This window comes from Bactrocera tryoni, unplaced genomic scaffold (genome assembly GCF_016617805.1).
Source record: "Bactrocera tryoni isolate S06 unplaced genomic scaffold, CSIRO_BtryS06_freeze2 scaffold_11, whole genome shotgun sequence".
NCBI lineage: Eukaryota > Metazoa > Arthropoda > Insecta > Diptera > Tephritidae > Bactrocera > Bactrocera tryoni.
Genome location: NW_024395824.1, coordinates 14,491,012 through 14,513,952, shown reverse-complemented (window position 1 = coordinate 14,513,952; position 22,941 = coordinate 14,491,012). Strand labels below are relative to the sequence as shown.

Below are 22,941 nucleotides of genomic sequence, written 5' to 3'. Positions count from 1 at the left end.
ACGGAGCTTCTGCGGGCGCACTTCCGGAGACGGTTCGGGAAGACCAGTGTCTACCTGTAATCGAACACGGGCCGCATCCTGCGACGATTGGAGTATCGCAAAACGGCTTTTACGGCGGTCTCAATCCGGTGGGCAATGGCCTCGTTTGAGAGATTCAAGTCTCCGGGAGTGGATGGTATTTTTCCAGCGCTGTTACAACAGGGGGAGCAGCATTTGCTGCCTCACCTGATTCGGCTGCTGAGGGAAAGCCCCGCATTGACGTATATCCCTGAAGTATGGAGGACATCGAAGGTGATCTTCATACCAAGGTGGTAGGAAAGACTACTCATTGGCGAAATCCTTCAGGCCAATCAGTCTAACGTCTTTCCTACTAAAAACCATGGAGAAGATCGTGGACCATGAAATAAGGTCGACAGTGCTGAAGAGAGCACCCCTGCATGCTGCTCAGCACGCCTACAGAGCGGGTAGATCCACTAACACTGCTCTGTACCAGATAGCCTCTGAAATAGAGAATTCACTGGAGCATGGAGAGGTGATGCTGTGCGCGTTCTTGGACATCGAAGGTGCCTTTGACAACACGTCTCATAAAAGTGTAGCCAAGGCACTGGAGAGAAGGAATGTGGCAGCACCGGTGCGCAGATGGATTGAATCTGTATTGCGTACCAGAGTTGCTGAGACCACAGTAGGTGACAAGAGGATTCGTCTTGGCACAACAAGAGGCTGCCCACAGGGAGGTGTGTTATCACCCCTGCTCTCCCTGCCCTCTAGTTGTAGACGACCTGTTAGTACTGCTAACGAACAATGGGATCCGCTGCCAAGGGTATGCGGACGACATTGTAATTATAGCAAGAGGCAAATACGAAGACACTCTCTGTGACCTAATACAAAGAGGTCTAAACCTGGCGAAGTTGTGTAAAGAGGTTGAATTAAACATCAATCCCTCAAGACGACCGTAGTCCCCTTTACGAGACGCAGGTCCTTACCCGGTCTCAGCAACCTTACACCTAGGTTTGATGCTAGATTCTACTTTGCGGTGGAATCAGCATGTAAACCTGACCCTGGTCAAGGCAACAAAAGCTTTAATGGTGTGCAACCGGCTGGCGGGCAAGTCCTGGGGCTGTAAGCCAAGGATCCTCAGGTGGTTGTACACCATGATAGTGCGACCAATAATCACATACGGGGCGGTGGCCTGGGCCTCAATAGCGTCGTGCAGACTTCGGTTAAGACCAAGCTATCGAAGCTGCAGCGGCTAGCCTGTGTCTGCATGACGGGCGCAATGCGCACCTGTCCAACGGCAGCACTGGAGGTTCTGACGGAGCTTACTCCGCTTCATTTGGTTATCGGTCAGGTAGCCAAGCACACAATTCTGCAAATAACGGCAGAGTGGTGGGGCAAAGGTAGGGTAATCTCGTCCCAGAGGATGGAAAAGATAAGTGGCGATGTACCATCAGCCCTCCTCCCGAGAGACAGCACTACCAAAACAGTTAACTTCAAGAAGAAGTTTAAGGTCACCCTCGGCAGCAAAGACGAGTGGAATGATTCCAATCTCGAACTGATGCTGAGGAATAGTACGTTAAGGTGGTACACCGACGGCTCGAAAATGTCGGAGAGATTCGGTGTGGGGATCGCGGGCCCACGCACTAAGCTCTCCATACCCATGGGAGAGTTCCCAAGCATTTTCCAGGCAGAAGTTTTTGCCATAAGTCGGTGTATAGAAATAAACCTCCATCGCAACTACCGCAATGAGAGAATAGCCATTCTCAGCGATAGTCAAGCGGCGGTAAAAGCGATCTCTTCTTCCGAAATCAAATCGCTATTTGTGCAGGAGTGCAGGGAGAGGCTGAACAGCCTTGCAGAACGTAACCAGGTACACCTAATCTGGGTGCCTGGTCACAGCGGTATAGCCGGTAATGAACTGGCGGATGAGCTAGCCCGCTCCGCAGCCTCCACCAAGATGGTGGGACCAGAACCCTTTATTGGGGTAGGTCAACATACCATAAAGGAGCTATGTACTTCGCAGGGAAAGAAGGTGTGACAGAGAGGGGCATTGGCGGCAAACGCGTGGTATGAGACATGCCAAGCTGCTAATGGGAGGATACAATCTGACCAGGTTCAAGGTTATAATAAACCTCCCCAGGAACAAACTCAGGCTACTGGTCGCATGGTATACCGGCCACTGCAAGTTGAATAGGCACCTGTACAACATGGGCCTATCCTCTTGTATTAACTGCCGGTTCTGCGACTTGGAACGTGAAACCCCGGAGCACCTGCTGATTGACTGCACAGCGGTCTGTAGACGAAGGACTAAGGCCCTCGGATCAATGTTTCCGGATAGGGATCGCATAGCCTCACTAGCGCTCAGAAGTCTATTGAACTTCATCAATGCGGGCTAGGTGAGTCTATGTAAGTTAGAAGAGGGCACAATAGACCAAAGGTCGCGGTGCATTCCTCATATTAATAAATCAACATACGCTGACGATTTAAAAATTTTTCGTGGAATTTTCACCGTTCTTGATATTCACATCTTACAACCTGTAGCTGTATAACTGGTGTAAGATAAATAAACTTGTTCTCAATGTGAAAAAATGCGCAGTGATGTCCTTCACCCGTGCGCATACGCAGGTACCTACACCTTGAATGACCAAAGACTCACGGAAGTTGAAGACATCAGAGGCCTGGGTATCACTATTGACAGAAGACTAAATTTCAAGAAACATATCGAAAGAATTACTTCGCAGGCATACAAAATACTATGGTTGATTAATCGTATGTGTAGGGAATTTGAGAACAATCGCTCAGTAACCTGTCGGTCCTCAGCATTAGTGCTACCCATTCTAGAATATGGAACAGGTCCCCATTCACGGACTCAATGATTAAGAGAGTAGAATCCAGCACAAGTTCTGCAAAGCGCTGCTATTTCATAACAGACACAGAAACGATATCAATTCAACAGGAAACGTCCGAAGAATCCTGAAAATAAATGACCTGAAATCTCGACGGCAGGTAGCAGACCTCATCTTCTTCAAAATCTTCAATGGATTAATTGATGCCCCAGAAATTCTTGCAGACTTTGAAATCATACCAAATGAGCTTAACCTTAGACAGATGAGGATCCTGGAAACGAAACAAAAACTATGTAATCAATGGCCCAAAGGAAAGAATCTGTAGATTGGTAAACTCTCTGCACAGTGACGTCAACTTCTTCAGCGGATCTCTACAGAACCCCAGAAAGTTCGTTAAAAAGTGTTATTAAAGTACTAGCATACGAACTAAGATACTTGTTTAATTTCTAATTTTATATGTTTAAGCCTGATGTCTTATTTAGAATTATAGTTGTTATTTTGTGTATAGTGCCGATTGGCGTTAAATAAATAAATATATACAGTTGCGAGCATTGAAATAGTAGTGCCTATTGGCAAAGATAGTTTTACTTTAAATTTTGTTTCTTTTAGGATATTGCCGTCAATCATTATTCTAGTTATATTCTCTGAAGTGTAGCGGTCCTGTTATACGCAGCAATAAGTGTGAAACACTTACCGTTACGTTTTTAGAGCCAATTATATTGGGATATGTGTTTTTATGAGCGAGCAATAGAATAGTAGTGCACGGTTAGCTGATTGCAAACAGATTATTTCTACTAAAAAATATTTAATTTTATCAAACAAAAAGTAAATTTCCTGTTCTTTTATGCATTATTCAATGTAAAAAGTAAAAGAAATATGATTGTGCACCATTTAGTGGGCCGCGGGATGCACTGTAGTGAAGAAAAACGAGAATAGATTGAATCCGTCATAAACAACGGTAAAACCTACAAGGGAATAAAAAGACTTTTAGGGTGTTCAGCTAAAATGATTCGCAATGCAATTATTTATAAAAAAAGACAAAAAAGGGCGCCAGCCGGATTCTTTCAGAGAATTTTATACGAAAAGTTGTAGGATGTGCTAAGACTCGACCCCGAATGTTAGCTGTGGAGATTCCGAACGAACTGAACCTGCTCTGCGGTGTTCATACAGTGAGAAGACTTCTACGTGAACATAATTTATAGGTCCGCAGTCCTTGAAAAGTACCGTTATTAAAAAAAATTATGTAGCACATCGTCTTAAATCCGCAAAAGGACACCAGAATTGGCCGATTCAGAAAAGGCGCAACATCTTGTGGATCGACATGTCGAAAATTGTTGTATACTGCGGTAAAGGGTTCCATCAGTATGTAAGATGCTCCCCTAATTCAAAGCACGACCCCAGATTCAGCACAAGAACTTTGAAGCATGACGGTTCGAGTATGATGGTTTGGGGATGTTTTTCTTGCAGAGGTGTATGCCCAATTTACAAGATTAGTGACATAATTGACCTATACACATACGTGGATATAATGAAGAATATTACGATACCGTTTTCTAAAAAGGACATGCCGCTGAAATGAATATTTCAGCATGACACACCAATAGGGTGCCAAGGGAGTGGTTTCCGGTTAATGGAATTGAGTTTATGGATTAGCCAGCTCAATCCCCTGACCTCAATCCTATTGAAAACTTTTGGGCAGACGTCAAGAAAGCCGTGTGGAATGATAAACCCAAAAACAACAATAAGTTGTGGCCCGTGGTGCAGCAATCATGGCAGAGCATACCACCGAAAAGATGCCAGAGTCTCGTAGATTCTATGAAGACGCGGTGTATTGCTGTTATCAAAAATTATGGTCATGCTACCAAGTACTAAGAACTTGTAAAGACAAAATTTGCAAAAGTCCTTCAGTATTTTACAACAATTTTTATACATGAACACATCTTTGTAAATAAACATATCTTGCACATATTCAAATGAAAATATTTTTAGTATAAACATAGCCTGGAAAATATGATCCACTTTTGCATTTCAATGATGTTAAACTTGTTTGGTATTTTACATAACTCACAGACATGTAATAGCCCTGACAGACGAGCAAAATTAATGTACCTTAAGCAACGCTATTACGCATTAAAATTTTATGGTGACAGACGGCAGACTTGTGCATTTAGCCAGCTGATAGTGAAATTTGTTTACTTATTAAAAAAAAAGTGAAATAAAACTGAATAAGATAAATTCTTAATAGAAATTTTGGTATTTTTGGAAAATCAATATAAATTTAACGAAAAAATACGTTTATTATTAACTACGTTCAAAGATAGTAGAGTGAAATTAAAAGCAATAATTGATTGTAATACGAAAAAAGTGTGCGAAAAAGTTAAGAATATTGAAAAAAATGGATAGTAAACTGTGCGTTGTTTATTTTCTGTCATCTAAAAATATTAAAATTTGTTTTTGTTAATATACTTGCACATAATTTAATTAGCAATATAAAACTGCTTACCTTTGATCCTGTAAACGCAAAGGAGGCGGCAGACATCAAGCGACATCTGTCAAAAAATAGCAAAAATCGGCAATTTTTGAGCAGTGTTGCCTACTCAAATTTGGTAAATTCAGCTAAATGCACGAAGTTCTTGTGTATTACATACTTGAACATGGGTCAAATGCTCAAGTAAATGTAAATTAAGCCCGCTAATGCATATTAGTGCTGTCGTCTGTCAGGGCTATAAAACTCTAACACCTGTATAATACTTCTTATTTGTTTATTAAATTTAAAAAAGAAAATATCCATAGGCATAAATAGAGGAATTTTCGCGAAAAAGAGGAATTTCAGCGAATTGACTTGTTATCATATGGCAGCGCTCCATTTCGTACATAAATGTTTAATACGAGTGTAAAATGTAATTTTTAAAATAAATATTTCTTAGGTAAAAAACGTGTAAAAAGCATAAAAAATGTTTATAGTTTAGTTTAATTAATTTGAAGTGTAATGAATACCTTGTTGAAATGTTCGAATTTTGGGAATTTTTCAACTTTGAAGACGAATATCTTGTAAACAAAGCGTTTGCGGTAATGCTGCTCACTGCTGCAAAAGTGTAAAGTGTGAATTTGTTTAAATGTTTACAGTTTAATTAAATGAATTTGAACTAAAAAATGTACATAAAGTGTGTTAAATATAGTGAAATAGCTTGTTGAAATGTTCGAGTTTTCAGAATTTTTGAACTTTAAAGTCGAATATCTCGGCATAGCCACTTTTTGAAGCCCATTTGGAGTCATAATGCGTGTGGGTACACTTTTTTATTAATTTTGTATTTTTCTTTGAAGCGTTATCTATAATTAAATTTAAAAAAAAATTGATTGATGGACCCCACACATTGTTATGTATCAGAGAGCAAGCGTTCCTCGTGAGATTCACAATTTGCAAAAAAAGAACATGTTATACTTTTATATATTTTGTTTAATAAAATTGTTAATTTGTTAAATTTTTGTAATAAATTTAGTAGATAAACATTGCCTTAGTAATTTAGGAAAAAATTAGATCCGAAATATAGTTCAACAGAGCTGCCCGATTTTTTTTATTTCATACTATGCCATATGGCATAGATTTTTCCCAAAGGAAATTTTTTACTTTGTTGTATAAGTTCATATTGACTAGACGTGTTGACAATGCCTAATAAATTAAACACCGAAGAAGTTGAAAATATTTTAATTAGTTTTGCTAACTCAGATATATCTGATTTTGATGATGAGGAAGAAGAAGAAAATAGTGTTTTGGAGTCACTATTGCAAACTTTAAATGATAGAAATAACAATGCCTTCTTGATCGAAGAGTTAACTAATCCGGATGGGAATACTGATCAATTTGAGAAAAATTTGGATGTAGGAGATGATTTGATGGATTTGCAAGATGCCTCGGATCCACCATTCGAAAAAATTATTTCATATAGATGGGCAAAGACAGAATGGAATACTCCAATCTCAGGATTTTCAGAAAGTTATCCAATGCAAGATGTAAAAACTCTTGTTTCATATTTTCTAAAGTACTTTCCATATGATTTTATTGACACTATTGTTCAGGCAACAAATCAAGCCTCACTTACGAAGAGTGGAACCGCTATTAATGTTGAAAAAGAAGAGATTCTGACCTTGATGGGATTGGAAATCATTATTGGGACAATCGGATATCCTCGATTACAAATGTACTGGGCTGGTGCTACTGAAATACCAGCCTTTCGTAAACACATGACAAAAAAACGGTTTCATATAATACGTACTTGTCTAAAGTTTTGCATAGAGAGGAACTCAACCGACAAAATTTTTAAAGTTCGTCCACTCTAAATACATTCCTGAAAAAATCTTATGATATTCCAAAAGATGAAAACTGCTGGTGTGATGAAATGATGATTCCATGCAAATCGAAAACTGGATTGAAGCAGTGTATGCCTAAAAAGCTCATTAAATGGGGAATAAAAATATTTTGCCTATGTAGCTCAAATGGAATTGTTTATGATCTGGAAATATACCAGGGAAAAAACACAATTGTTGGAGACTCAAAGTTAGGTTTTTGTTCGGATATTGTTATTCATTTATGTAAAACTATTCCCGAAAATAAAAACCACAAGATATTTTTTGATAACTATTTTACCACTATAAACTTATTAATATATTTGCGAGGAAAGGGAATATGGGCAACAGGCACCATATGAGGAAACAGAATTGGAAAAGCTCCCTTAAAACCAGAAAAGGATTTAAAAAAGTTAGGAAGAGCTAGCTATGACTATTGCATTGAAAGGAACCAAAACATTATCGTTTTGAAATGGCTAGATAGGGGCTGTATTCAATTGGCTGCGTCCATTTATGGTGATAAAGACACAAAAGAGGTCATCAGATTTTGTTCCGAGCAAAAGAAAAAGATCGTTGTATCACAGCCTAACGTTATAGCTGTGTATAATAAACATATGGGAGGAGTCGACAAGATGGACTTTTTGCTATCCTTGTATCGAATTTCTATTCGGACAAAAAAGTGGACCCTTAGACTTTTCGACCATTTTCTGGACTTAGCAGTATGCAACTCTTGGTTAGAATATCGCAATGATTGCGAAAGTAATAACATAAGAAAAAAAGATCAAATGGATTTATTAGCGTTCCGGAATGATGTAGCTGATGGATTGCTGGCATTGGCGACAGTTCAAAGTGTCTCACGATAAAGGGGAAGACCCAAGCAATCGGAGGGCTTAGACCTTTCTAGCAATCCATCAACTTCGAAATCAAGACCTTCATATGAAAGGGCACCTTCAGGTTAGATTCGTTTCGATGGTATTCAACATTGGCCTGAGTATACACCTGTAAAACGTATATGTAAAGTACCAGGATGCAAAGGATATTCCAGATACTTGTGTGCAAAATGTAACGTTCATCTCTGCATTCCAAACGGGACCAGAAATTGCTTTAGATTATACCATGAAAAGTGAGGTAAGTTATAGATTTATTTCTATATTTGAATTTGTTTTATATTATTTCTTTTTTTTCAGAGAACTATACAGATGCAGAAGTACTCTTGAACCAGAAATTGACAATGAATTCCTATTGTTTATAGTTTTAGTTACAATGAACTCTTATTTTTTATAGTTTTTTGCGTTTGCTTCTGTTTAAGTTTAAAAATAATAATTTTAATCCAATAAGAACCACAATTTTAAAACAGAATTAAAAAACTTATGTATTTTATTTTTTTCTTTCAAATAGATTCTATGCCATATGGCATAGAGTCCAAAAACCACTTTTGCAGAAAAAATTAGTTTTGATTATTCATAAGGGCTTAAGTATATAAAAAAACTAAAAAAATAGATTTTTAAAACCAAAAACAAAAAAGAAGCCCCGAAAGGGTTAAACTAATAAATTTGGGCAAAATAATATAGCAAGATAAAAGTGAAATGTGAACTTATTTCAATGTTTAGAGTGTATATTTAAATATACAGAGTGAAAAACGTGAAAAAATTTAGTGAAACATAGAAAAATATCATGTGTTATTAGTGCAAATTTTTGAACTTTTAATCGTGAATATTTTTGGATATTCCTTCTCTGGAGAAGTTCTCCTATCTGCACATACCCCATTTATACGGAAATTCGTTTTTTTTTACCCCTTCGACAGAGTAATCGGAATCGTGCCCGTCCGAGGATTTCGGGAATAAAAGGGTATGGTCGGATAGAGGAGGCTCTCCCGATCAAGAATATATTTTTCGAGATATTTGCGTTTAAAGTTGATAATTACCACTATTTAAATTACATATTTTGCGATTTGAAATTAATATTACACTGATATTTTGCTTTTTTATATCCACTAGCACTACACTAACTCGTTTATATGCATTTGTTTTACATTATATTATGCTAAAATAGTCAATATTTAACTTACTGTTAAAATCTAGTTACTCAACAATAACGGAAGAGCAACAAATTGTCAAATAATCAGTGTAACCATACTAATATGTTTTAAAAAACGAACAAATATGCAATGGAAAGACAGGTTAACAAAAGGAATTTTACGCGAAGAAACTTGACACACTCCGGTATTGGACCGACCAGGGTTATTTTTTTAAGCGCTGCCGAAGTCCGCAAACGCAAACAGGTGTTTTATGCGAAAAGAAAACTTGACACACTCCGGTGTTGGACCGATCAGGGTTGTTTTTTTGAAGCGCGGCCGAAGGCTCCACTGGCGAATAATAAAACGATTTTTTTCGATAGACAACTGCAAAAATCCTTTTATTGGGTATAATATATTTTCTTTATGTCTTTTAGTCCATTTACAAAATGTCGATAAGGCTACGCTGATTATTTGACAGACTGCAACCCTTTAGTTCTTGTCAAATAAATAGATTTGAACAATAAGTTTAATATTGATATAAAACCATTTTTGCACTATATAATGTAAAATAGATGTGTACAAACGATTTATTGAAATGTTAGTGAACATAAAAATGAAAAACATAAGTGTAAAATTAATTTAAAATCGAAAAAATGTGTAATTCATATAGTGGTGATTTTCAACTTTAAAAATAAATATCTTGAAAACTATAAGTTTCCTGCGGTTATATCTATATATATTCTTGATCTGGTAAACCTCCTTCATCCACCCATTCCCATTTTCTTCCCGAAATCCTGGGACGGTATACTAAAGTTTTCCCAAAAAACTGTAACAAACGTTTATAACTTAAATGGAAATTGTTAAATCTATTTAAAACATACTTTCTTCAGCAATTTAACGGCGAAATATGTCTTTATGTAAAACGACAGCTAAAACAGGGTTGCAATCATATTTTTACGTGTCATTCTTCTTCTTCTTAATTGGCGTAGACACCGCTTACGCGATTATAGCCGAGTTAACAACAGCGCGCCAGTCGTTTCCTCTTTTCGCAAGGTGGCGCCAATTAGAAAGTAAAATCTAAGCCAGGTCCTTCTCCACCTGGTCCTACCAACGGAGTGGAAGTCTTCCTCTTCCTCTGCTTCCCCCGGCGGGTACTGCGTCGAATACTTTTAGAGGTGGAGTGTTTTCATCCATTCGGACAACATGACTTAGCCAGCGTAGCCGCTGTCTTTTACGGGACAGGACGGGAATTATGAGTGACTTATAGAGATTGGTTTTTGTTCGTCGAGAGAGGACTTTGCTTCTCAATTGCCTACTCAGTCCGAATTAGCACCTGTTGGCAAGAGCAATTGCCCTCAAAGCCCCAATACACCCCAATTATGTATTGATTGTTTTCCAAAATATACGCACCTTAAAAACTAATATATACACTAATATATAATAATCAAACACAAAATGTACCTTAGAGATTTTATAATAAAGCAAACAAAAATTATCATAGCGCTATGAAAATTGGACCAAATTGTTCTGCAAACATCAGCCTACGATGGAAACATAAAAACTTTCAAATAACGTCACACGAATGCGTACGACAAGGTAGAATGCGAAACATCCTCTGTAGTACACTTCCGTGCGACGTGGCACCCCATGAAGTATTAGGAGTCGTACAAAACGTGCGACATGGCACTCAATGTGTTAAGGGTGTTTTCCACCTACAAAATGGTGCTGTGCTTTTCGGAATCCTTGCTGGTGGTTGGCTAAGCTCAGGTAGTGAGTGAAGGTCGGGAGTAGGTAGCAAGGCCTAAAGTGTGTTCACTACTAGGGAGAGGGTAGTTATCGGACGATAGGACTCCCCTTTGTTGGCGAGTTTTTCAGGTTTCAGTAGTGGGACTACTCTTCCGATTTTCCACACATCGGGTATTTGAAGAGTGGTCAGCGACAGGTTGAGGACCTTGGTAAGATAGCTTACTTCCGTCGAGCCCTTTCCACACCAATGGTATGAGTTCTTGTAATATTCGTGCTGGGCGAATTTGGTTGTTTAGCTTTAGTGGTTTAGGAGATATATACATTAAACTTATTAAAGGGCGGAGTCACGCCCACTTTTTAAAATTTTTTTTGCCAAGATGTGCCCCTGGCTACTGCGATCCTCTGTGCAAACTACAGTTTTATATCTTAATTTAGTGCTCTGTTATGGCATTTTATAGGTTTTCAGTTAATGTCGATTTGTGGACGTGGCAATAGTCCGATTATGCCAATCTACGAACTCCTAATGTTCTTTGTACTAAGAAACCTGCATATCACGTTTCTCATTTTTTACTAAAATTACAGCTTGCACGGTCGGACGGACAGACAGACAGTTAAGCGGATTTAAACTTTTCTTGTTACCCTGATCACTTATATATAAGATGTCGTGTTCGATTAGATTTAGGTGATATGTACAACCGTTAGGTGAACCAGAGAACATAAAACATAGAGAAGGTGCAAATTGAATTCTGTATGATGTTCGATTGGGCGGCTAACAGAGCTTATAAGATTGCGACACGGAATTTCACCATTCTCGCTGCTATTTAACAGAATTGAGCATGTACAATGTCAGAAATATATATAAAGCGACTGAATTCATACGGGAATGAATAAAGAGAATTGCTTTGTAGAAAAATATATACAAAATATACAAAATCACACAGAGAATGTAAAAAAGCATTGTCTGAGTGACATGCATGCTTATTTTGTATTATATGAACCATTGTTTTCCGAAAAATAGGAAACATTTTATGTGATAAAATTAAATAAAAAATAAGTTTAAATAAATTATTATTTCAAAAATGATATTAATTTCGACTATTATATTATATCAATTTCGACTATTGTAAAATGAAGATGTGCTAAATGAACTTAAATGTGCTCATATAAACACTGCCATTCATTCCTTCCATTTCTTAAAAAAAATTAATGACCTTCATGAAATATGCATATTCGCATTATTTCGTTATCATTTCCATATTTGTACCAATAGAATTTCTATGACACATGCATATGTACATACATACTTATATTATTTCTTTGGCACTTCCTTAGGGCTATATAGAAATGTTATAGATGGTATGTATTAAAAAATCTATGAAAATTGCATACAGCCTTACTTAATGCGTTAATGTAAACAAAAAAATTTCAAAATGTTGGGGGCGGTATTTTAAATGTCAAAAATGTGTACAAAGTTTGAAATGAATTGGTCAAGTGGTTTTGGTTAAAACTCAGTAAAGATTTATCATTCCTTACCTCTGGTGGGGGGAAATGAAACGTCTTATATTACGTGAGAAATCTTTCACTCTGGTTTTTATTTAGTATTTTCCTTGCTTATATACAAATTTTAAAACTATCTTAAATAACTAAATATATGTGTATGTTTGTATGTACTGCAGCATATTGTTTATTGCTGTTTGACATGGGGTTGTTTTCAAGTGTACAATTTAATACATGTGTGTGTGTGATGTTATCTCTTCTGTAAATTTATGACTTGTGTCCCAATGCATTTTTATTACTATTAGTCGACTATTACACGAAGCAAAATTTGTTGCGGCAACTCTTGGTTTATAGGGGTGCAACGAGGAGAGGAGAATCGCGCCGAGTTTCCAGTGTTCAGAAACACGCTTTGTGTTCTTATTCGTAACAGTTCGCTGCAACGTTTTTCGGCATTCGTTTTCTTTCTTTCGTAGTACATAGTTGCATTTGCGTATCTTTTTTTTGAAATCAATATTTTGAATATATTTAAAAAATTTAATTTCATCTTTTGGTCAGTAATTTGCAAATATGTATACAAATATACATAATATAATATAAATATTTTAGAAAATGGAGTATGACGATAAAATCGAATTAATATAGATATTGATTCAGACGATAGTGAAAAGGGTGAAATATGACAAGGTCTGTTATATAATCTTTGTTTTAATTTTGAATGATAAATAAAATGTATTTCTTAATTGACAGAACTGATTAATATAGTATGTGATAGAGTGGCCCAAATACCTATAAGGAAAAAGAAACGAAAATGGGTTAAAGTAAAAAGTAGACAATTTGTTAAAGTAAAGTGAAAGAGAATGAGAAAAAAACTCGAACAGAGTTGCGCAACACAAGTTGCTCGTGTGAAGGCAATGGGCGACAGCAAAAAAGAATCGCCCGAGAATTAGCAACAAAAGTTGCTTCGTGTAATAGCCGACTTAGATGTGCATTGCATGTAAATGCATTATGTATATATGTATGTATGTACGTATATTAATATATAAAAAGATATTTATATCTAGTAGAATTTCGGCTTTGCCGATAAATAAGCATGTTCAGTTATATTTGAACAGGTTTTGAAATGACAATGAATACGGACTAGTAGTTTTGAGAAAAAGTCGTCTAAAGTTTGTGAACTAAAAAAGTGACGAAACACAAAATTACCCTATATTGTCAAAAGTGTGCACAATAATGTATAAAAGGTACCTTGAAATCCTTAAAAAATAAATAGTGTAATTTATATTATGAAGTGCTTAGTATTTTTTTTGAATAATGTTATGTTTATAATAACACACATCCAAAAGATTTTTAATATTTTCTGCCTATTAAAATGGTATTATATATTCATAACGAGTGGATATATTAGCACAAACTTGATTATATGTTTATACCAAATCTGTAAAAGTGTTCTTACTATGTAATTTTTTATAATAAAACGTATTCTGAACTTAAATATGATGTGAAAGCCAGTAATAAATAATAATAATAACCAGACATATGTTGTATATAGAAATATGGAAAATGTTTTGTTGCTCTCATTTCCGTACGACTTGACGTTTTGCCTTTGCCTTTATTGCCTTCGCTTGGAAAGAATATTGTCATGCATGTTATGCATTTGCTGCTCTCAGTGCTCACATGAATTGATTTGTTTGTTGAGAACGGAACATTGCAGTGTTATGTTAAACAAACGAATGACTTGAAACACACTGTAAAGGTTGGTACGCAGCTCTCAAGTAATTGCTCAAGAAAAAAAAATACATTATTTCTCAAGTAATTTTGGCAGCTGGTTACGCATTGTGAATGATCTACATTAGAAGAGCAAGAGAGAATAAACAAAGAAAACAAACTTTGTGCGTAATATGTATGTGTGTATGTGTATGGTAACATAAATATTTTCATTGAGATTTAAGAGATGTTGTTGATGATTGGTAGGTTTTATACAACATTTCAAAATGGAATATACTTCATAATAATGATTTCAACTAATTTAGGATGAATTTGACGATTACTTCGAATTTCCTTCAAGAAACAAATAATGATTTGATGTTTCTTCGCAAAACAAGGTTTGCCATATTCACATTTTACTGAAAAAAAGTATCAAAAATTGGTACTAGATTTCTTGAGAGCTGCGTACTAGCACAAGTAAGTTTGTCGGAGGAAAGTATCTTGACCGTTTCTTAAGCGTTTTTTTATATGAAGTTTTTACGTTTCTTGAGAGCTGCGTACTAAGCTTAAGGCTGTTCCCACACCGGATTAGTCAAAAACGTCTTTGACTAATAAAACACAAAAATATCTTGTGCTCTAACCCACACCAAGCGAAGCACAATGCGACATTTTGTCTTTTTGTCTCGCTTGATGTGCATTGAAATAAAACGAAAAAAGAAGAAAGCGAATCAGTTCTTGCAAAGATGTCGTCGGTTTTGTAATTATATATTAGGCTCCTTGCCTCGATCAAAAACACTAATTTCTCCGCGTCAATGTTCATTTTAACAACATGTATGCAGAATAAAAGCACAAGAAAAATGCGTAATTTTGGCTATGAAAACCAACGGTTCAGCTATAAGAAACGAAACGTGTTTTTCTGTCGTGTCTTGTCTGTTCCATTCGGTGTGGGTTGCGCCGTAGGTCTACGATTACATGGGGCAACTTTAGTTGCTAATTTTCGGGCGATTCTCTTTTGCTGTCGCCCATTACCTTCACACGAGCAACTTGTGTTGCGCAACTCTGTTCGAGATTTTTTCTCATTCTCTTTCACTTTACTTTAAGCCATTGTCGTTTCTTTTTCCTTATAGGTATTTGGGCCACTCTATCACATATATTTATCAGCTCTGTCAATTAAGAAATACATTTTATTTATTAAAACAAACATATATCACCTTTTTTACTATCGTCTGAATCAATTTGTATGGCTTCCTCCATACATTTCACAATATCTTTAATTAATTCGATTTTTTCGTCATACTCCATTTTCTAAAATATTTATATTATATTATGTATATTTGTATACATATTTGCAAATTACTTACCAAAAGATGAAATTAAATTTTTAAATATATTCAAAATATTAATTTCAAAAAAATATACGCAAATGCAACTATGTACTACGAAAGAAAAAACATGAATGCCGAAAAACGTCGCAGCGAACTGCTACGAATAAGAACACAAAGCGAGTTGCTGAACACTGGAAACTCGGCGCGATTCTCCTCTCCTCGTCGCCCCCTCGCCTATAAACTAAGAGTTGCCGCAACAAAAGTTGCCGTGTGTAATAAGGCTCTAGCTCAGCATGTATATACATATGTATCAACAACAAAGACGGTTTTGTCGCATTTGGTGTGCGTTGGCTGTATGAAAATACATAAGAAGTTCGACAACAGCTCTTCAAACAAGTCAAAGCACGAACATGCGTTTTCGATTCGTCTTGTTCGGTGTGGGTTATCACATATGAAGCTATGGGCAGTTGCGTATGAGACAAGAAAAACTGTATTGACGAACCCGGTGTGGGTTCAGCCTAAGTCGACTTAAGCAGCAGTTTAATATAGGATTATACCTTCGGTGAACCGAAGTTAAGGTTTTTTTTGGTTAATGTTGGAAAGCTATAAAATAGGTACATCAATACTTTAACACTCTTATAGTTAAGAGGAATGTTATAACCAATTATTATATATACTATATACAGTATTATATTACTTTATTTTTATTATAGTGACGTTTGTACACGCATCATTACGTTTGAGAAATATCAAAAACAAGGTGGTAAATACAATGGAAAGCTTCAATCCTTCCACACCAATGGGAGTATTTCTAGATTTGCTGAACATTACTATGGACAATTGAATATATCAATACTTTATTGTTAAACTTGTCTTGTAAAATATGAAATTCACAGTGAAAAAACATATTTTTTATTATCCATGTAAACTTTACAATCATATATATAAGGAAAACTTAAGAAAATTCCCCAATTTCGTGGATAAAATGGGTATTTGCATAGAGGATGTTCTAGTAAGAATATATAAACATACTATATAGCAGCAGAAGACGTATAGTTCTCGAGATATTCGCGTTTAAAATACAAAAATTACACTCGTATTATACAATGTTATGTCCACTAACATATTTCTAAATAGTGCACAAATAATTGTAAATCTTTACTAAAGTTTTCTTAAAATTTATGGATTTGCACAATAATAAAATGGTTACATGTAAACAAATAGTAAGCGTTACCATACCCGTACTTTACAAACGAACTAAAATAAATAAAATGGAAAAGATTGAACAGCACATACAAGAATCAAATACTTAGAAATTTACATGATAAAAACTTAACTAGTTGATTTTTAACTTCATTGCTGTTATTGCTTAAACTTTGATGGTTTTACTTCATCTCAATATATATTTTTTTCCATTCCTTTATATTTATTGTTATAATTGTCTTTGGAAGTCGAACGGTTGGGTATATGCGCCATCTTTAGGGTTTTATTATTATTATTATTATTATTACAATAACGCCAATCGGCAATATACATTAAGAGAAACAAATAAAAAATGAAAAATGTAGGTAGAAGGTAAATGTGTATATGCAGAGTACTATGGTGATGGTTTCTGGTTGTGGCGGGCAGCAAATGGAGTCCTTGGTTAAACAAGCAGATGTTTCTTAGTATTGTCTATGAAGGCAGAGTATGTATCTCCGTAGAAGTCAATCACACCTTGAAAAGAATTGACAGATTTGGCCAGTCTATTCAGAGGACCGTTGATCACATAATTTTTCTTGGAGTTGGAAGTTTTTAGTGGACGATTACGTCTAAGTAAAGTGCCTACTGGGGCAAATTCAAAGCAGCCAAGAATGTCTGGAGCATCAATGATATTATTGACAACCTTGTAATAGAAACTAAGATCGGCAACCTGTCGACGTGCTGATAGTTTATTGATACGAAAGCTCTGGTAAATTTCATCAGTGGAGTAAGTATGTGTAGACGATGATAATTTATAGGCTAACGACTTGCAGAGTTTACGTTGAACCTTTTCCACTTTGTCTATAGATGCATTAGTATATGGAGACCAGATGACTGAACCATATTCAAGGATAGGTAGGACTAGCGATTGAAAAAGTCTGGTTACAGAGTAGGGGTTGTTGAAGTCTTTGCTGTTTCTTAGGATAAATCCGAGGGTTTTAAATCCCTTAGATGTGATTCTATCAATGTGTTTAGAGAAGGAGAGCTTGTTGTCAACAATGATCCCCAGGTCTTTTATCTCATCAACCTCTATGATTTCCTGATCCTTGAGTTTGTATTTTGCAGGAATTGGTGAGTGTGAGCGAGTGAAAGTTATAGCGGCGCATTTGTTGATATTAAGATCAAGATTGTTCACAAGGCACCAGTTACCAAGAGAGTCAATATCATGCTGTAGAATTAGGATATCTGACATACTAGCTATGGGCCTGAAAATTTTGAGATCATCTGCATACAATAGGTGATCTGATATGATATTGTTGCCAATGTCGTTTATGAATATATTGAAGAGTACCGGGCCCAAATGAGATCCTTGTGGTACCCCAGATGTTACGATATATTCGAATGAAAGATGGCCATCGACTCTAACTTGTAGGCGTCTACCCGTAAGATATGAATGGATCCAAGACAAAGCACTACCTCCAACACCATAGTTGCTCAACTTGTGCATGAGTATATCATGGTCAACACGATCAAACGCCTTGCTAAAGTCTGTGTAGATGCCGTGAACACAGTTTCCGGAATCCATAGCATTTAACACCTTGTTAATGTATATGAACAAATTAGTAGTTGTATATCTGCCCCCAGTAAATCCATGTTGTCGAGTGATTATAACGTGTTCGAAAGACTGCAGTAGTTGTGGTAGCACCAATTTCTCAAACAACTTAGCAAGGGCAGACTGAATACAAGTAGGACGATAATTGGTGACCATAGCTTTAGATCCATCCTTATGTATTGGAGTGATATATGATAATTTCCATGACGAGGGGAAGATACCACCACTAAGTGATTCACCAAATATATGCGTCAACGGTTCGCATAGACTGATCGCGCAGTTCTTTAGGAATAAGTTAGGTAGACCATCAGGTCCAGCACCTTTTCTAGGGTCAAGTGAAAGGAGTAATTTAAGTACTTCGTCATATGATACTGTCAGATCGTTCAGGAGTATGTTCTGAGGTCCCGGGTTGTAGGTAGCTGCAGCAGCGCCATGGCGATTGTTAGGTGCGTAAACACTATGAAAAAAGGAGGCAAAGAGATCACAAATGTCAGGCCCGGAATTAGCTGATAGATCATCCCATACCATGGAGGAAGGTATGTCACTGCTAGAACGGTTTTTGTCTTTGACATAGTTCCAGAAGGCTTTGATGTCCGATTTGAGTTTGGCTTCAACATTACTCACGTAATTTTTATAGCACTCAGAGCTCAGTGATTTGCACTCAAGTCTCAGTTTACTGAAGCAAGAGTAATTGTAGTTGGTACGTCTTGTCTTGTACAACGCATGCGCCGACTTCTTCAATTTAATTTTGCGAATGAGATCTTTTGAAAACCAGGGTGGATAACTGCTGCGTTTATAAGTATATGCTGGAACGAACTGGTTAATCCCTTCAAAGATTTTAGCGTAGAGATAATCAAGCTTACTATTAATTGTGCTGAGTTTATATAAATCGATCCAATTTGTTCTCAGGTAGAAAGTGTTGAGCTCAGCATAGTTGGCCTTTTTGAAAGAGTACGTAGAGGAGTAGATAGGAACTAGTCCAGGCTGAAAGTTGAGCGTGATATCTAGAGCGGGATGATATGTGTCTTCAGGAACCAAGGCAAGCGAGTGTTCAGGAGAAATGTCGATGTCGCTGAAACATAAGTCAAGGGCTGAGTTGTGAGCATTGAGAATGTGGTTGCGCTGTGTGCAATTCAGGAGCGAATAGCAGTCGTAAAGTAGTTTTTCACAGTCCGCACGAGGAGAGCTGCTAGGGAGGTTGAAATCACCAACTATCAGTAAGTCAGATGCTTGGTGTTTTTCTCTAATGAAAGAAATAGTGGCCAGGTGGTCAACAAAGATCTCATAAGGTGACTGAGGAGGTATGTATACACAGCCGATGATTAGGTCACGGGATGCACCCTTCACCCTGATGAATATTTGCTCTAGGTTATTATTTTCAGTAGAGATTGGCTCAGTGTGTAGATAACGTTTGCATGCGATAAAGACTCCACCACCACGTACTTTATGATTAGCATGAGATGTACGGTCTTTACGGTAGATATTATAAGAAGAGTCAATGACTTCTCCATCACGTATAGATGGATGGAGCCAGGACTCAGTGATGCATATGATATCAGACTGGTTAGACGACGTGTTGGTCAGAAATGCGCAGAGTTTTGTGCGCAGACCTCGAACGTTCTGGTAATATAACTGGATGAGAGATACTTTCTTCTTGTTCGTTGAGCGAGCGAAAATTCTTCTTTACAATCTTAGGCATACCATGGATATACTTTATAGTCATACTGTCGTTGCCGCTTTTTACTAGAGAGTCAAGTTCCAGTCGTAAATCTTTTAGGTGCTGTTGTTGAGAAGGGGTAAGATCAGCTTTGAAAATGACTGCAGTGTTACTATTAGGTGGTCTGTATTTGATAATTGAGAGCGCATCATCAGCTGAGCGAGTTGTAATATGTAGCGCACGTGTACACGACCCGGTGTATGTCGGCCTAGTCTGCGTAGCTTAAATTCAGTGGCAATGTTCGAGAGACAAGAAGGCAAAGCGGCTACTAGATTTGTCCTGTCGTCATCCAAACGATCTTTACCCATTGGTTTGACTGATTCCGGGATGTTTAGAGCAATTACATTGACTTTACGGCGCTCACGTTCCAACATTTCAGTGAAGATATCTTCCTTGCTCACTGGTAAGTCAGGCTTGGCATTGAGTTTATTATTAATTTTATTCTCTACTGATGAAAGCCTATCGTTAAGGGCAGTACATTTATTAGCGAGTGTTGTATATTGTTTAGACAGATTGCTTACCTCATCCTTAAGGTTATTTACGCTACTTACGAGTGACTTTTTGAGATCTTCAAATTTGCGGTCATAGTCAGAGGTGAAGCGATCAAAGTGCTTCTGGAAGAGACTTTCCATTTCATTAGCTTGTGGCGAGATGTGTGTTAAAACTTCATCATCAGATAAGTGGCTGTCACATGTCCTAACACTGATATCATTGCTGCAGGATGAACAGTTCCAAACCGACTCCTTTTTCTTGATACTGATCGCTGTGGCCTTAAATTCCACAGATGAAAGGCCTGTACACCTAGAGTGAAACCAGAGTTGGCAAGCAACACATTGGATGCTGGACTGTACACCATCTCGTATCAGCTCAGAGCAATAACCACAAAATTGTGATGTTGTGTTTATTTTCTTGGGTGGCATTATTTATCGATGGATAGCACAATTTATATGCAACTAAGCAATTACTGTAGCCCTAATTTATTTACGACGCAATTTAGTTGTTGTTTGCATCACATGCCCTCGTTGTTGTCGTGCTCAATGAGAAATACCGTTTGAAGTGACAAAAACTCTGTTTAGAAAAATTAGCAGCAACTTGTATGCTTATTTACGCTTTTTTAAATCTTTAAATAAAACAAAACTTTTGCGGTAGGTAGTATTTTTAACTCTTTAAACGTTGTTGGCTTTTCATCAATTTTAATTTTGGTTAATATACATTTGAGTTGAAAAGAAAATTGTATCGCGCAAATTGCCGTCTACACACGTCCGTTCGCATCGAGCTCCTACAATAATGTGTTATGTACTACACGTTATTTAATTATAAATATTTAATATCATTTTACTTTGAAAATTCACACAAATTCACTCGGAATCTTCAGTTATGGTAATAACAGCAAAGCGAGAAAGAAAAGGTCCATTGTTTCAAATGAAATAGTAAAAATTCCCGTTAAAGAAAAGTAAGTGTTAAAGAGAGAGTTATATCCTCCATGACATTATTAGTTTTTCGCTTAAAACTATTTTCTGAATTGGCGCTAAAAATGTTCATAAATCTTTTGCGTCGAACTACTTTCTGTATTGGCGGCCTTCGGCCGCGCTTCAAACAAAAAACTAACCCTAATCGATCCAACACCGAATTTTCATAGTTCTTTCGCGTCGAACTAGATTCTGCGTTGGCAGAAGTGAAACACTGAAAGATGTAACAAACCCATCACACGATTATGATTTCTGTATTACTCGTTTTGTTATTGCGTAAATCTGTCAAATTTAATAACGATTTAAAACCATTTGTGCACTTTTAAATAATAGGGCAATTCACAATCTGGTGCAAGACCATTTGCCCTAATAAATAAATGTGTGAAAACTGTTTCGTGATGTGTTCGTGGCTATAATAATATGAGTGCAAAATTTATGCTGCATAGAAAAATTTGCACGCTTTAATTTGTAAATTTTTGGACTTTAAATGCGAATATCTTAATCATCCTCTATTCGCCCATTCCAATTTTATCCGTGAATTTGGGGATGTTATACAAAAGCCTAGCTCATATATATTTTGGAAATAAATTATAGATCTTTTAAAATGTTTATAAAGATTATTAGCGGATGAATTTTAGAATACCATCCCCCGGATTTGAGATAAAAACAGGTATGGGCTGGTAAAAGAGGTTCTCCATATTAAGATTATGAATACATATAGAAGACGTTTTGAGTTATTTGTATATAAAATTTATAAATTTAACAATTTTAAATGTGTATTTGTTTGTATAATATTTAATTTTACACTTCTATAATGCACTTTTCATACGATAACAACAAACTGATTTAATTCAATATTTATCGTTTTAATATCTTGTATTTATTCACATAATAACGACAATGTAAATACTTTGCTAAAGAACCAAAAGAAATAAAGAAGATAAAATATAGAATGAACTCCAATTTCAGGAAAATAGTATTTTCATTTTAAGTTTCCGTGTATAACTCCTCCAGTAGCTTTTTCGCAGTAGTAAAACTCGCACGTGGCCTGAGTCAGTAAAATGCAGTTTGAACGCTACTCGCTTGATGATAAATTGTACACCTATAGCACGTAGCCAGCAGCGAATATCCTCTGTTTCGGCTCCAGCATCATAAGTGCTTTTATATTCAAGTTGTTAGTTTTATAGAGGTGCTGTCGAATATCATATTATTTATAATTTATAATATTTCATACAATACAGAAATATTGTATAACACAAACTAATAATTGACGCCCAACGCGAGAACGCGCAACAGACCATCCTAATCTAGAAAGAAAATCGTAAGAAAAAAGCAGTAGCAGCAACAGCAGCAGGGGAAGTAGATACGTAGAATTACAGATATAAAAACACACCCTATATTTACACACAAATGATTATGTAAGTAGAGTACTTATTGAATATAATAAAATAAATCATAATTTTTAATATCAAAAGCATTGCATCA

At 36.4% G+C, this 22,941-nt stretch overlaps 1 protein-coding gene across 2 annotated transcripts in view; it reads left to right on the top strand.

Annotated features, from left to right (window-relative positions):
* Nucleotides 1-16,901, top strand: part of LOC120779916 (PRA1 family protein 3) — a 31,905-nt gene extending 15,004 nt beyond the window's left edge. The window contains exons 1-2 of one of the 2 annotated variants that reach the window (XR_005705760.1): nucleotides 13,509-13,688; nucleotides 16,190-16,262. Coding sequence is in view for 1 of the 2 variants with exons in the window: in XM_040112260.1 (XP_039968194.1) it covers nucleotides 16,190-16,320 (131 nt within the window). In the remaining variant the exon portion in view is untranslated. Of the gene's footprint in view, nucleotides 1-13,508; nucleotides 13,689-16,189 lie in introns of those variants that run through there. The other variant, XM_040112260.1, reaches the window with a different exon arrangement.
* Nucleotides 16,902-22,941: the final 6,040 nt, after the last annotated feature.